The sequence below is a fragment of the Primulina eburnea genome, chromosome 7, assembly GCF_022965805.1.
Source record: "Primulina eburnea isolate SZY01 chromosome 7, ASM2296580v1, whole genome shotgun sequence".
Classification (NCBI taxonomy): Eukaryota; Viridiplantae; Streptophyta; class Magnoliopsida; order Lamiales; family Gesneriaceae; genus Primulina; species Primulina eburnea.
In genome coordinates, this window is record NC_133107.1 from 337,403 (window position 1) to 353,858 (window position 16,456).

The 16,456-nt window shown below is 34.7% G+C and overlaps 4 protein-coding genes across 4 annotated transcripts; 3 read left to right on the forward strand and 1 right to left on the reverse strand.

Annotated features, from left to right (window-relative positions):
- The first annotated feature begins 847 nt into the window (after positions 1-847).
- On the forward strand, positions 848-1,801 carry LOC140835925 (uncharacterized). Its single transcript, XM_073201335.1, has 2 exons — positions 848-1,274; positions 1,392-1,801. Exons 1-2 carry the CDS (start codon positions 929-931, stop codon positions 1,673-1,675), a joined length of 630 nt encoding a protein of 209 aa, XP_073057436.1. The 5' UTR covers positions 848-928; the 3' UTR covers positions 1,676-1,801.
- A 952-nt stretch (positions 1,802-2,753) lies between these two features.
- LOC140837318 (transcription factor MYB119) lies at positions 2,754-4,107 on the forward strand. Its single transcript, XM_073203447.1, has 3 exons — positions 2,754-3,250; positions 3,392-3,518; positions 3,718-4,107. Exons 1-3 carry the CDS (start codon positions 2,754-2,756, stop codon positions 4,105-4,107), a joined length of 1,014 nt encoding a protein of 337 aa, XP_073059548.1.
- Positions 4,108-4,610: 503 nt separating this feature from the next.
- Positions 4,611-8,041, forward strand: LOC140836260 (uncharacterized). Its single transcript, XM_073201646.1, has 8 exons — positions 4,611-5,097; positions 5,211-5,244; positions 5,320-5,544; positions 6,142-6,231; positions 7,135-7,200; positions 7,276-7,367; positions 7,450-7,497; positions 7,676-8,041. Exons 1-8 carry the CDS (start codon positions 4,799-4,801, stop codon positions 7,809-7,811), a joined length of 990 nt encoding a protein of 329 aa, XP_073057747.1. The 5' UTR covers positions 4,611-4,798; the 3' UTR covers positions 7,812-8,041.
- Positions 8,042-8,825: 784 nt separating this feature from the next.
- On the reverse strand, positions 8,826-14,042 carry LOC140836259 (uncharacterized). Its single transcript, XM_073201645.1, has 14 exons — positions 13,815-14,042; positions 13,597-13,741; positions 13,001-13,068; positions 12,852-12,905; positions 12,681-12,764; positions 12,497-12,582; positions 12,185-12,265; positions 11,375-11,505; positions 10,717-10,758; positions 10,112-10,188; positions 9,939-10,029; positions 9,759-9,840; positions 9,157-9,229; positions 8,826-9,065 (listed from the first exon to the last, which is right to left on the reverse strand). Exons 1-14 carry the CDS (start codon positions 13,916-13,918, stop codon positions 8,897-8,899), a joined length of 1,287 nt encoding a protein of 428 aa, XP_073057746.1. The 5' UTR covers positions 13,919-14,042; the 3' UTR covers positions 8,826-8,896.
- Positions 14,043-16,456: the final 2,414 nt, after the last annotated feature.

A 16,456-nucleotide genomic window follows, 5' to 3' on the forward strand; every position in this document is an offset into this window, starting at 1 on the left:
GTTTTGTTATACGGTTTGGCAGTTGTTTAGGATGCAATTTGTTACTCGCCTTTATAAGGGAGTTGTTTGATTCTTTCACTAGTATTGGTTTTTTGTAAACTTACAAGTTTTTCTAGTGAATTATTTTGCCCTGAGGCACCGCACAAGTATTTGATACTTATGCATAATTTATATCTCGTCTCTCTTATTTTTATTATAATTCAAGTTGTGTGTTAACTTCTTAAACTGAAACTTCCGCTGCATGTTGTCGTGAGTGTTACAACATCCACGCACAACACCTACTTTCTGATACACACAACAATCACCCTCATCACACTCACACTGTGGGAACAGAACTTTCAATCTCCATACTATAAAAACATATCTAGAATTAAATTGCTTTAATATACTTAGTTCCTCCTTGAATAATTACAAATATAAAAAATCCGACAACCGTTGATAAAAAAGCATACTTACATAAAAATACAAATAGCAAGACATAATAATAATATTTTTATTTTGATCTGTTTTCATTAACTTACTTATCGTCATAAAAAAATCGGTTTTTTTTAAAAACTTTATCAGAGAAGCTAATTGTGTTGCTGGTAGTATCGTAGGTTATCCCTCTGCTATAGATATCAACTATGTTTCTAGGAGAAACGAAAAGTGCTGTCATTTTTAATAGTTGATATTTCTTGTTAGTGCAGGAGGCATGTTTATTTTCATTTACGGGTTTATCATTTGTGATCACCTGCCTCTTGATCTTGAACTTCTATTTGATTTGTCTGTGACTTTACTGTACACATTTTCTTTAGTAACTTGCTGATTGTATTACAATAATACACAACCTGCCATCATTCTCTCAGTGTTTGTGAATAATCGTACTCTATGATAGTTTTTCTTCCCAGGGTGGTGATAAATTATGACTTTCCTACTGTAATAGAGGACTATGTTCACAGGATTGGAAGAACTGGACGGGCAGGTGCCACTGGAGTGGCTTATACCTTTTTATGTGACCAGGACTCAAAGCATGCACCAGAGCTTGTCAAACTCTTGGAAGGAGCAGATCAACGTGTTCCTCCTCATGAAGTTCGTGATATGGCTTCTTATGGTGATGGTAGAGGAATGGGAAGGGGAAGAAGATGGAGTTCAGGTCCCGGTGAACATGATACAGGTCATGGTGGTGGACGTCACGATTCTTCATACGGTGGAAGATATGGAGGAAGGGGTGTGTGGGGGATGTCATAATCTCCAGATAGGGTTGGCCGTAATAATGACCATGGACAGCAAAATAGGTATGTTGTCTTGGCTGCTTTTTTTAGTTTATTTGCAGCCTGTTTTGATTTGTGAAACAAATTGTTTGTGTACGTTGGTTGGGCTTGTTTTATTTGACTTTGTTTGTATACTCGTAGACATGGTTTTGAATCCTCTAATGTTCAAGATTCAAATGCCACTGGGAGCCTTTCTTACAAGAGCTTTCATGAGAGCATGCATGATGGATGCTGCAAAGAACAGCAAGGAAAGCCCAAGTCGTGACAAAAGCCCAAGCAGAAACTCAGGAGGGGGTGAGAACAATGATAGAGCTCGCAGTAGAAGCCGTAGCAGAGTGAGATTTGATGGGGCATCTGCTACTGCCACCCGATTCAGTTACCATGAATCTATGTTGGCAAAGGCTCGATCGATCATCAGTATCTAAGAATAAGCCAACTTCCTGTCATGCTTACACTGATGCCAGGGATTGCATGATTGATGGTGACCCCCGGAGCCGTCAAGAAAATTCACGCTCTTCACCTGATACTGATCAAGAAGTGTTTGGAAACGACAAATCTGTGATGCTATAATTATATATAAAAAAAGTAATATTACATCTTACTAACTTAATCTCTGAAACATTTAAAATTTTAATATATACTTTGACTATTATTATTATTATTATTATTATTATTATTATTATTATTATTTTCTATTTAAAATCTCAAGTTACCTGACCCCCACTCTAATCCCAAGGCATATATAGTTAGAGCCAAACCATGTTATGATCATTTGTTTGATTTTTAAAAGTTGTGTTAGTGGCCTAATAAAAAGCCCTTTTACTACGCAAATGATAATTATGAGGCCAACAGAATATATAAATATTTAATTAATAAATAAAATTTATATATATATATATTATATATATATATATATATATATATATATTATATATATATATATATATATATATATAATGTATGAATGCTATATAATTCGTTAGTCAAAGCTCAATTTAGGCAATTATAGTTTGAATTACGAATAATTATGAATATACATAAATAGGAATTTATCATCAGTAAATGCATATTTGAGTGCCAACTAATAATTTAAAGACTAATTAATTGTGATGGAATAATGTACGTATGATGAGTCAAAAAAATACATTTTTAAAATAAAAAAACAATATTACATCTTATGAACTTAAGCTTTTAAACATTTAAATTAAATAGCCTTTGGCGAAAAATATATAGAATTCAAATAACATAGCTTTTGTGAGAGTTGGATATGATATATCAACTAATTTCTTTTTTCTTTTTGGTTGAAGAAATTAATTTGCGTGTGACAATTAAATTCATCGTCATATAATTAATAATACCTTATAATGCATTTGTAACGTACGGAGGAGAGGGGCCTAAAATGGCAATTAATATATATATATAAAAACGAGTCACGTCAGATTTCACTCCACACAAGCAATCGTCACAGCATAAACTTCCTTCTTTCTGTGTTTGATTCTTTGCATGGATTTTGATACATTTGACAGAGATAACTTTGTTTCGTTTTCAAAACCTTTTGAGGAAACGGATCATGCTGTGGGATTTTCTTCTTCACACTTTTTTAACAATTTTGATAATTTGATCATGGAGGGATCGTCGTATCATCTCCCCAACTTATTCCATTCTCCATTTTACGATCCTTTTGATCCCTTTCAAGCTTCTTCTTTTCCCAAGTTAAATCCAGATAATTATTCTGCAGCTTTGCGCTCGCCCGAAAATTTTGCAGAAGAAACACCAAATAATGGACACATGCACGGTTCCCAAAGCAGAAGAGTACTACTGGATGCTGCCCCGAAATCTCTGAATCAACCATTAGAAAAGAAGTCGTGTCTGATCCTCCACAATAATAATGCAAAACGAAAGAGAAACGATTCAAAGAAGAAGGAGACGCTGCATGCTAGAAGAATAATCGACAACAAATCCGATATAATTAAAGGGCAATGGTCTACTGATGAAGACAGGTACGTACGTATTTGATCTGATCATCTTTTGGACATACTGAACGAGTTTAATTTTGAATATATATATATATATATATAAATAAAGGCGTGACTCGTGAGTTTGGTTGTAAATTGTAAAGAATCCATTTTAGTTTTAGCTAGGTTGTTAGAGAAGTTGGTGGAGAAGCATGGAGTACGAAAATGGTCCTCCATTGCACAGATGCTTCCCGGGAGAATCGGAAAGCAATGCAGGGAAAGATGGCACAATCATTTAAAACCCAACATTAAGGTTTTTCCTTACATTTCAACCACCTTAATTCCATTTTCCTATATATCCTTTCTTTCTTAATTCATTCATTTTTCCCGTTATAACTAGCACCTTTTATGTTTATATGTTTATATATACTCCAGCATACATTCCATGTGTTTAATTTATTAGAATGGCCTAATTAGCTTGGTAATATATATATATATATATTCAAAAACAGAAAGATCGATGGTCCGATGAAGAAGACAGAATACTGATCGAGGCCCACAGGCAAGTAGGCAACAGATGGGCTGAGATTGCACGAAGCTTGCCAGGAAGAAGCGAAAACACCATTAAAAACCATTGGAATGCCACTAAAAGAAGGCAGCTGTCGTCGTCCCGTAAGAACAACAACTCCATATCTCCATTGCAAGACTACATAAAGAAGGTGATTTATTCAAGTAATCTAGACAGCTCCTCCTCAGGTTCCATCTCTCCATCCAAGAAACCAATAATATCGGAGGCTGGAAACCATGAAACACGTGATCAGAGCAGCTTACTTGGGATGCAATTTGAGTTTGATCAAAAGGAGATGGATTTCATGGAGATGCTGGCGATTGAGCATATTTGACACTAGTTCGAGGGTTTATATATCTCAAAATATATATATATATATATTTGGGTTTTAATCTATGACTTAAGTAAGGGTCTTGAGATTATGATAATCATGCATACATTTTGGTTTGATTTTAATTCCATTCGGACGTTTTTGTTATTATATATAATTATTATCACCACTAATATTATTGTTTATTAATAAATTCATGATATATATATATATATATATATATATATATATATATATATATATTAAAACATAAAAAAAAAAATTTTTGAGATACGCAGCACGAAGGGTCCATTACGTAATATTGATTTTACAAAATAAATAATTGTATTTCTCTCAAGAAATTGAGGGTTACAACTTTTTAGAAAGACAGAAAATAGTCAATTACCTAGCTAATTCTTTCACAAGGGTCGTGTTCAATCTACCAAAATAAATGATTTTTATATATTTTAAAAATATTAATTATTTAGAATTTTCAAAAAGATTTTATTTAATTAAAAAAAAAAAGAAGAAGAAGATCGTGGAGTTTCTGGCAGCTACTGCAGACCCACCCACGTGTGATGAACAAATGAGGCCCTCTCATCTCTAATCATTAATTTCCGAGTTTTTTTTGGCTCATTTACGTGTGTTTGTTGTTAAAATAACTGGTGAGGAAGATCAATCGGGGGTGTGTGTGTGTGTGTGTGTGTGTGACAGAATGCAGTTGCTGGCCGACGGTGATCCTACCTCCCTGAGTTATTGGTTGACATGGAGAGTATTGCTCTGTGTCATATGCGTCTTGGCATCAATTCTTGTCGGATCATATCTAATATGGAAATATGAAGGAGACGGGACAAGCAATGAGGGCTGCTATAATCTATCGTGGATCCCTTGTCTGAAACAAATTCACCCAATCTTTTTAATGTCCTTCCGGATCATCTCATTCTGTCTGCTTTTGGTTGCTCTCAGTTGTGATGTTGCTGTACATGGATTTGAATTGTTTTACTACTACACTCAGTGAGTCATTCTCCAACTTTGACAATACTTTTATAAGCACATAAAGTGGTGAATATTCTATTGATTGATAATGAAATCCTTTTTAATTCTACTTTTTTTATCTTTGCCCCCAGGTGGACTCTCTCTTTATGTGTCATCTATTTTGGGGTATGATTTGCCATGCTGTTGATTCTGTTTTTGTCAAATTTCTTTTACCTTGTTGTGTCTTATATTCTCTTGCAGTTTGGATCATTTCTTTCGATTCATGGATGTTTCCAGTATCCCAAAATAATTAACCACGGTAAGTGCCATGTGCCCGAGGATATGGAGAAAGGGTTGTATGCACCTCTCTCACAAGGAGCGGTCGACAGAGGAGTAAAATTATCTGAAAGATTGAACCACCCGGGAAAATCCCATGTTCTGCTGACTTCTGAATTTTGGGGTTATCTTTTTCAAGTCTTGTTTCAGGCATGCCTTCTAAATGTTGCTTTTTGAATACGATATGGCTGCGATTAACTGATCTGTTCATTGACTAGGCTCTGAAATCCAAACTTGTTTTTGGTCTTTTGGATTTTGTTCTTTGCTTTTCTTTCGTTACATTGTCTTACTCTCTCCCATGAAAACATATTTTGTGGTAGTAATTCATTACACATGGGGAGGTCTCAAGCCCAAAAAACTCAAGGCAACGTCTTAAAAATTCTATTTCCAAAATGACCTTCAACCATGTTTGGGAAAAACAAACAAATGAAGTTTAAAAAGCGAAATGGTTATATTTCAAAATTTTGGTCCATCTAAGTCATTATTTATTTAAAATCTCTCCTTGAAAGTGTGGTACATATGCTTTATAGTTGTCTGTTTATTCAAACATCTTCTACAAGTGAGCTGGCCATTTTGAATATCTGTTCTTCACTTTTGGGTGTGAATCTGAAATAGTGTCATCGCTTAATTTAGGTATGCAATGGTTATCATGTAATTGAATTTCATCACCCAGAGCCAACATTCAATTTTCTTGGTTATATCTTTTTGGCTCGTTAAGTTTATCTGATCATGCTTACCAATGAACAGATAACAGCAGGAGCGGTAACACTAACAGATGTTGTTTACTGGTGCGTGATTGTCCCATTTCTGTCAATCAGAGATTATGAGATGAGCTTAGTAAGTAATTACGTAACAAACAAAATAAATCCACTGTGCTTCTGCTCTTGACTGCTTTTTAGTGATTGTGAAGCTATCAATTCCATGCTTGCCATCATAAGAAATGATGGTGTGCTTTATGATCACTTCTGACTTGACATAATGATAGGAAATAGAAAATTGTACTTCAATTATGTAAACCTAGTATACCTGATTGATTTCGTTAACAAAAAAAGGCGACAAGTCTGGTTGGATGTGATTTACAACTGGCCCTTTCTCTTCTTAGAAACTGTATGCTCATTGCCCTGTTTCCTAAATACAATCAAATCTTTTTAGCCATCGTGTTCTGAAATCTTGAACAAATCTTTTGTTCTGCAACATTGCCTCTATTTGCAATGTGCGTCAGATGCACGGACGACAAAGAATCTTCAAATGGATATTGCGAGCGTGTGTTTTTTTTAAATTGTTTTCTAAAATTGATGGACCTTTCTAGAATTATTTGAAATTATGCCATTTGCATATCATAGTTAGTCACTATAGTCAATTTGTGCATACATTCTGCATAATTTACGGCTAATAACTCCAATCTCCCAGTATTTCCACATTGTTTCTTGAAGTTGCATATTTTCCATCCTTGTATACTTACCTTTTGATAACAAGTATCTCTCTGCCCTACTCTGTTTCTTTTAGATGAACATTTTCTTCTTTATGTACTAATCTTTTGATCATAACTACTCTCTATCCTAGTGTCAGAATCCTGGCTAATTCGGGGCTCAGGGTTCTACGATGCTGATGTAATTATACATTTGCAGGATGCCAATCATTCGTCTGAAACACCAAAATATATACTCTTCACGCATCTCCTCTGCTTATTTTTTGACGTTGTTAATGTTGCCTCTCTTATACATTCATTTGTTTTATTAGTTGACAGTTTTAGTACATTCACTTGGGGCTGTCTTGCTTCTTGGTGACACAGCTATAAATAGTCTGGTGAGCTGCTATCGTATTTCCTGTATTATTTTTGTTGATTTCACTCAGCATTTGATCTTGAGATATTTCTTCCAGAGATTTCCATGGTTTCGAATTTCCTACTTCTTCTGGTGGACGGGTATCTATGTTATTTTCCAGTGGACTGTTCATGCCTTTGTGTCAATTTGGTAACTGCAGTTTATCTAGCGTTTATTCATAGGAGAAAGATTTGTATTTCATTGTCTCACCAGCAATAGTTGTATGTTTTAGGTGGCCATATCCATTTCTTGACTTGTCAAGACCTCTAGCTCCATTGTGGTAAGTTCGTTTTTTCCTATCATCTTTCTTGAAACGTATTTTCCAATTTGCAAGGAAATTTGGACTGTAGCAGGTACATACAGACACTGAGAAATGAAAATGAAACAAAAGGTATAACTTTTATGGATGATATTCGTTACATTACAAAAGAAGTTGCTTCCTTTATTTAATTGGGCAGGTACTTGGTGGTGGCACTAATGCACCTACCATGCTTCGGAATATTTCTACTAATTGTGAAAATGAAACACTTGATCATGTCCAAGTTGTTCCCTACTTGTTATCAATGCTGCCATAATAACACTTTACAACAGTGAAGACGGACTGGACAGAAATTGTTGATGAAGATTCGTGCGAGATTCAGTCATTCACGAGGAAGTTCAACTGTTTTGGTCGTCCAACTACTTCCAAGCTTTACTTGATGTGATGTAAGTTCTCAGTATGGATTGACTTAAAATTGAATGAAGATCAGCTTTATGCTTCTTAATGCTCTGTAATATCTTGCACTCTAAAATTTTCTCTTCAAAAAGAGGTGATTTATCTGTCATTTACCTTCAGTTGCATGTGCTATTTACGAGTGTATATTTATTGGTCGCAATTTGTTTACAAGTATATTGAAATAAACCAATAGCGTTGGTGTTTTTTTTCTGAATTCGTGATTTTGATATAAAAACCCTTTCGTTTCATATAGATACATGACGTGATAAAAGACAAGACTTGAAATTTTTATTCTTAACTGGTTCAGATTTACATTATCTAAGCATCAACTGTCCACAACCCACGCAATCAAGTTCACTGTAAAACTAACTTGGTTTGATTCTTTTTTCGCTACTACAGGAACCTTTTCCTGTGATCACCACGTAGCAGCACTTCAATAGGCACCTAAGCAACCAAAAATCAAATCATGAGAGCCCGATAAGATTTCTTTCTTTCCTCGTCGTAAATTATCCTGGCAATTTCATATTTCTAAAAAATTGAGTCTTTTGGCAAACTTGAAGATTTTTTTGAACATGTCCACTTTTCCCTAATAACCATAATTATCTCAAATAATTTCCGTTTGTAAAATCAATTTATTAACATCTTATTTCGGAATTTTCAAAAAACAATCACTTCAACACACATTTCCGCAATTTGTATTCGAACAATGTTCCAAATCCATCTTCTAAATAAAAGGAAAGACATCAAGATCCTCCTGCCAAGACCTGAAACTAATTTTGGAAAAAAGAATGTATCCAGCAGCATTTCTTCCGGCCCTTACACTCCGGTTGATCTCCCCCGGTTATGCAAGGGTAAATTAGTATTGTAAACAGAAGAAACGAGGATATCCAAAAAAGCAAAAAGTTCTCCCATCTTTGTAGAACTTGATCGATGCCAACACAACAAAATCCAAATTACCCAAGATTTACAAAATTTTATTCAAGGGTCTCAATTCCTTGGGTATGCCATCAAAATTTCCAGAATTCACATCAGATTGGAGCATCGGTCTTTCACCAATTTTCCAGTGGATGCCCTCTGCTAAATGCTCTTTGTTTGGGGTCAGCATCACGAAATTGGGATCTGCCCTTTGATAACTAAGAATGGTAAAAAGATAGAAGCAAATCAGAATTGAGCAGCAGTAAATGTAACCAATCTTCGACGAAATCAGAGAGACTACAATGGAACCTTGCTTCTCTAATGTTGTCAACACGTATACCCAATCCAAATGATGTCTCCCTCTTTGTGCGATCTCTAACAGCTGCGAACCAAAAGTTACTATTATTCAAAAGAATGCCATGACACCGTCTCTTTTTTATTCTACACTCTAATTGCATATATGTAATGTGCTACAAACAAGGGAGGATGTTTGCCTACGATCTTGGGGGAAATCATTGTCTTTATTTTGAAAGCAAGCAAGGTTTATTTCTATTTTTACTTTTTCCGCCATGAGATTCTTGTGATTAACAAATTCAGGGTTAACAAATTAGTGATTTTCCAATGCAGCATGCCAAAAGAGACCAAAATTATGTTCTGTTTAGGCCTTCAGAGTTTTATATACAAGTAGTACATATGACAGAATAACACAGTGAGGTGATTGTATGTGTGCTGTAATGGTGAAATTAACGTGCCAGCTTAGTCATTACCAAGACATGTACAGATTGCATAGTAGGCCAGAGACATCACTCTAGCAGACCATAGAAAGTAAATAAACATCAAAATGAAATTAAGAATATGGGAAATAAAACTCCAAGTAACTAGAGTACTAGACAGGAAAACACAAATGATACCTGACAAGCTAAAAGTGAAGGAAGGTTTCCACCATGATTTGAAAGCTAAAGCAATGGACGAGCTAAGAGGCCCTGCCTTTCCCTGAAGAAGCCGCATGGTAACTGTTACCTTTTTTTACTAGAAAATTTTACGATATTAACGAACAGACTAAAGGTTGATGTTCCAAGTAAGTGTATTACCTTGAGTAAGAAGTTTTTATTGGCTTGCCAAGAAGCGGCAACTTGAAAAGTTGAATCTTGAATGTTGTTAGTAGCCTTTACATCATCAACCCTTCATAAAAAAGAAATAAATGTAATAAAAATCCTCTCAAACAAAAACCAACTCAATTTGTCCAACAAATGGATGAAGTTACCGCGTTTGTAACTCAAAACCGAAGTCAATGTAATTTGTGATTCCAACGATCTCATTTTCTTCAAGTGGATTTTTTATCTGTATCAAAGGAGAAGTAAATTATTGACTTATTGTCAATTATATGTTTAGCATGGAACATCCCATAACAGCAATTGGTTGGCTAACATGAAATTCATAAATTTCCAAGTATTAGGATTGTGTACGAAATCTTCATTTAAGATCGAAACCACAATTATCGAATGATGGTCTGAGACTCTGAATAATGTGCTTTTGCATTTAATCAAAGATACCACTCGATCAAATTCACCAAATGATTACATTGTGCAGTATGCATTATTTATACATTTTTATTCAGATGCCTCAGCAATGGTTCAAATCCAATATCAGCAAAAAAAACCAACTATATCGTTAACCGATTTGTAGCATATTGTTCAGGATGATGTGAGTAATTACAAGCACATCACTTTCATCATTAATATTTTTCTGCCATGCGCATCTACAGCAATGCAAAAGGCTTAAACTGGAACACATTCAAAAGAGCAAGAAAAGACAAAGAAAATGAAACATACACACACAGAGAGAGAATGCGAGAGAGGGGAAAGATACCCGTCTCTGAACCACCACATGCTGATAGAAAGAAGCGATGAACTGCAGTACATAAGTAATAAGAAGTTAATTCAAGTCAACACCGAGGAAAGAAAAATAACGCACATGAATCACATCAGGAGGGAAGCTGTTTCCTGATTGACAACGGTCAAAATTTATTTATTCTCACAGGTGCATGTTTTTTGTACGTTCAATAATCTTCATTCATAGGAAGACCTTTCATCCTCCTCTACTGATAAATCCAGATTTTTATGACTAATGGCTATCAGATAATATCATAATAAGTATAAACCTTGAGAGGCATGCAATGGCTATAATTGGAACCCCTGCTACAGACTTTATAGGCTCTAGCATGTTCACCACTGAATAAGGCCAAGATACGTGACAATGCATTAATGCAAGATCTGACATATATATGCCATCTTAGCTTTATTCTATCCGCATTTTTGATAAGTAAGATATGTGGTTTAAGTCCAAGCTTTAGAATTCTTCTTCATGGAATATATGAGCAAAATTTATAATACAATTTCCCACATCTTTCAAAATTATCTAAAAAGCTTGCTCTGCCAGCTAACAATATCGGAAGTTGACACTGAGAAAAAAAAAAATTCTAGTCAACGAACGACTAACAAAATAAATGGTCTGAAAACTAAAGAACCTGTGAATTTTTTGCAAGTTCAAGTCCAAAATTGAAGGATGGGCTCAATGGACTGCCTGATCCCAATCCATAACCAATTGCACAGCTCCAGTTTTCTAAGTTTTTGAGTCTTGCTCCATCTTTGCTTCCAACTAAAGACAACAATGTATTGTATAAAATAAATGCCATAATATTTCCGTCATTATTTGAATGAAGTGCAAAAGAACGTGAATAATACAGTTTAACTTCACAAAGTTACACAATTGTTCTTTATTTATTTAAAGGAATATAAGCTGAGAAAAGCAAAATCAGATAAGGGTGTAATAAACAACAAGCCCTACGAATACAGCACATTTAATAAAGCAATGAAAATCATATAACAATTAAAAAGAAAAAGGAAGAAGCTTAATGCAGTGCAGAAAAATAACCACATGTTAACAATCAAAGTAATTCTGGACAATTCTGAACCATGACATGAGTAACAACTCACAAAGATGAATTGATAATACTTATGATTTTCTTCGCAGACCTCCAAAAAAACAATACGAATCTAAAGATCACTTTAACGTCCTCTGAAAGTTGTTGAACTTTTTTTGACAGCTCACATATCAAGGAAAACTGAGAAACAACAAACAAAATCTTTAAGCATTCGACGAAGAAAAAAGTGTGGCAAAATCAGTAGCCCAGTAAAAATGTCCTATGTTGCTTCAAAATGATTGAAATGAGGTCCTTAAAGGAGACAATATTAGAACAATAGGCTAGTACATTACTATTTATTTTAGATAAATGCAGGTGAAAAAAGACAACAATGTCCTCACCTAAAACACTTACATTTAGGTTCATATTGAATGCCGGCAGTTAATCTTCCCATCTTGCTAACCAACCATGCATTTTTTGGAAGTTCATCTCCCGCTGTAGAGGAAATAAATAAAATCATAGTTCCTGCTCATGAAAACTATGATTTGTGCATGTATGCCTGTATTTGCAATCACAATCAGCTTATCATGATAATCTTACAACCTAAGCTTTTGTTTCAATTGAGATGCTATGAAATTTGCAGCTTTACAAGTTACCATTAAACATGAAATCCTGCTATGTCCAAGCATAAAAAATTTGATCAAATGTGTAATGCCGATGACATACAAGCGAAAGGAATTACTGTAGCTCCAAATGAAAGATTCGAAGAGCCATATCTCAAGCCCATAACACCATAATCTTCAGAAGACACTCTGCAAGATAAAAAAATGAAACAAACAAACTGCATGAGGCTGGGTAAACCAACTTAGTTGATGGCGGTCAAGACTATAATCACATAAGCGGAAGTGACCTTTGTTTCAAAAGCAGTGGGAAAATGCCAAATGCTCCAAACCCAAATTTGGGGTAGTATGCACAGGATCTCATCAGCAAAATCCTACGTGGCGAGCATATATAAAAATATGAAGACATGTCGTACCTGTTTACAGATAATAAAGGTGCATGGTGTTGTTGGAGTTCTTACGGTTCAGTGTTTGATACAAAAAGGTCAATAAATGTGTGAGGGTCATCAACATCACTGCAAATAATCAATGATATTTGTTTGAATATCATTCAGACATAACTTTAATTGGAAAAAGACCGTACTGTGTGAAATCAAATGGCTATTGAGACCTTTGCCAGCGAAATTGTGCATTCCCGACAATTTTTTCTTCAGGTTTGTGATCAACAGGACCAGCAACCTACACAGGCTAAGGATCAGTGACATCTCATGATGTCAATGTCATTTGACTTATATACATATAACATGATCAGCTAATCCTCCCACACTGCGATAATCCTCCAAAAGAAATGAAAGATAACACACAATGAAAAAATGACTGGTGCATCAACTACTTCAATTGTCTCATACAAAGAATTGCTACACCCAGTATCCGAAAGAAGGTAGCTGGTGACACATTTGAGGTCAGACCTACAGATCATTGTTTTACTTGAAGAGTCATGAAAAACAGATACTCGTAAATGATTTGGTTACTTTTAAGTTTTTAAAGTTCAAGCTCTGTAATAATTAGCTAATGTTTGCAGTGATGGCTGTCAAATATTGAGCCTTTCAGAGCCCTCGAAATTGTCTAGTAGTACAACTGCTATACACCAAAAGTTAAAGACTGTGTCCCAACATTTGGTGCTACACTAGGTCAGACGTGAACGTGAATGTGATAAGTTTAAGAGTATGAAGTGATATGCTATGATGTATATCATTAGAAGGATACAGTGGCAATCAAGTCAACATGAGGATCATCAATCGGTTTGAGCATGATCCTGGCGCTAAAATGTTTAGCTTCTTCAAAGTAATCCTCGAAAAGGCATCTCAAAGCCAGCTTCCCAAACAAAAAGTCGTATGATGATTCCAGCATTCTGCAGCACGTTATATATAACTTGTAACCAAATATCCTTCTTCAAAGGTCTAAAAAGAAAACATATTTTGGACCTGGTACGGGCAGCGAGAGGAGGGAAATCGAAGAGTGGAGGAACCAGCACCATTGGGGGAGGAGGAGGAGGAGGATCTACGACAGCGGACCACCAGTTCCCCATGACCTTTTCGGTAATGAGATAGAAAACAAAAAACTATGCAACCGAGGATTGGAGTGTGAAGAGAGAGGAGAATGGTGGGTTAGTTATTTCGGAGCGAATTTTCTGAGCCCTCGCGGTGACCGTTTCCCCACTTCATAAAACGACGACGTGGCGTGTTTTTGGGCCTACACTAATTCTTTGCTTCTCTCTTTTACTTGTTTGTTTTTTCATTCATGGATTCAAATCAATTTGAAATCAGATTCAACTTTGTAAGCTAAATAATAATCTACATTGATCGAATTTTTCAGACACTGTAAATTTCTCGATAAAATTAGTTATTTAAGTTCGAATAATTCACAAATGCACGAGTCAAGTTATAATATAGTGTATAAAATATGAATATCGTTCCCACAAAGATTGATTAGACAAATTTATTTTTAAGCTGAATGATTTAGTTAATTACAACAAAAATAAATTAATTTATTAACCAGATTTAAATTCAAATAAAAAGATAAAACAAACAAAATATAAATAATTGAAACTAAAATAATGAGCAAACAATTGTTAGGATATTAATTCACACATCTCTTAATTTTTTTGCTAATGATCGAATTTCAATTCTTAAGTCGTGTTTTTGACAGAATTCTCTAATCTATCAATATAATTTGTCGAGCTATATTAATCTAGTTAACAAAATGGAATAATCAAGTTTCATTATGTTATTTAGCAATTATAATTGCATTAATAAACATTATAATCTTCTAGCTTTCAACTTTTGGTATATAACTATCGACATATACCTAACCTTGTATGTTTATGCAAGTTGTAGATCCACGAGTTATGTTATTCTATTATGTTAAAAAAAATCTTTTATCGGTCTCAATTATAACATATAAAATAACTTCGAAGTTGATCGTGCTCTAAAGATGCAATAAATACAATATCATAATCAAGCATGCTCAAGAATAAAATTCAATCTTAAAAAAGAAAATCAAACATTATTGTTTGGGGTATGATCTCCTAAGTCTTATAACTAGCAAAAGATAAAAGAAGAAAGCACTTGTATGTATTCTTGTTCTTCACTTGAATTTTTTACGTGGTCTCCATTCGTTTTGTTCTTCACTTTAGCGACGGGTGTTGTTAAACTGTCGCCGATCTAGATCGGCGACGTTTCTTGAAAACTTTTGTCATCAGCGACGGTTTTAATAAAACCGTCGCTAATTTTCCTTTCTTTTTTAAAAAAAAAATTATTTTTAATAACCGTCGGACACAACTCTGACATAAGTTGACACATGTCATTGTAATTGCGCTCGGACATGTTGTGTTCATGTTTCATCTTTAGTAACCGAGCGAGCACAGACAACACAGTATGACCGTGTGGATTTCCATCCCAAATTTCTTTTTCGGCTGATTTAATGCATTCATACAATGATTTAATATAACTGTTTGGACTTTCAGGATCTTCAGGAACATTATTTATTGTTGGATTTTCTTCACCAAAATTCACATTCTCATTTTCTGGGTTCTCTTCAAAGTTAACATTTTGTTGAAGAAAATTCAAAAATTCCGGAGCTGTAGTTTGAGCAGTTGGTGGTGCTACACGAGACCTAGATGACGAAGGAACTTCCATATTAAAATTAGGAAAGACCGGGGGAATATATTCCTCTCCATGAAAATACCAGTTGTAATAATCCGGTACAAATCTATAACGACCGAGATGTACCTTCACAGTATCTTCATCTAAATATGTTTGGTTCTGACATTTTTTTCGATTGCAAGGACAACGGATATTTCCATCTAATAAACACTCAGGATGACTAAGTGCAAATGCTACAAACGACTCTACCAACACAATATTCAGCCGTTACAAATCCATTCTCCAACTGACGATACATCCAATTTCTATCGTTATCCATTTTATCCTACAAAATAAAAAGTAAGATGTATTTTACTTTTCAAATTAAATCTTGTATGTAATATTAGTCATTTTTAAACAAATATGTATATCATATCACATTATTATAATGACGTGTCATAATTTATTTTGTTTAAAAACTTTATAGACTTTTATACTTGTCGTATCCCTTACCGGGAGTGTGGGATGTCGTCTTAACATCCTCCCAGGATTTATAACAAGTTTTCCAAAAAATTATTATATACATACTAACAGTATATTATATGTTAATTATATATAAACGATACAAAAAATAACAATTGAATTGCAAAAAAACTTACTTGAGTAGAAGCAAAAATCGTCCACGAGATAAGACTTGTTTATCGCTCGCAAATGTGAGCGAAGGGAGAGGAGAGGTGTGAAGAAAATCAGTTGAAGACGCGACAATTTATAGACAGATTGCTAATAGCGACGGTTGTTCACAATCCGTCGCTACTAGCGACGGATTTTAGAAACCGTCGCCGATCTAAATCGGCGACGGTTTAACTTTGAACGTCGCCAAAAGTGACGACTATTTATATTAAACCGACGTTAAATATAGCTACGGTTTTTTTTTTTCGTCGCTAATATAGCGACTATTTATATTAAACCGTCGCTTCACAAAG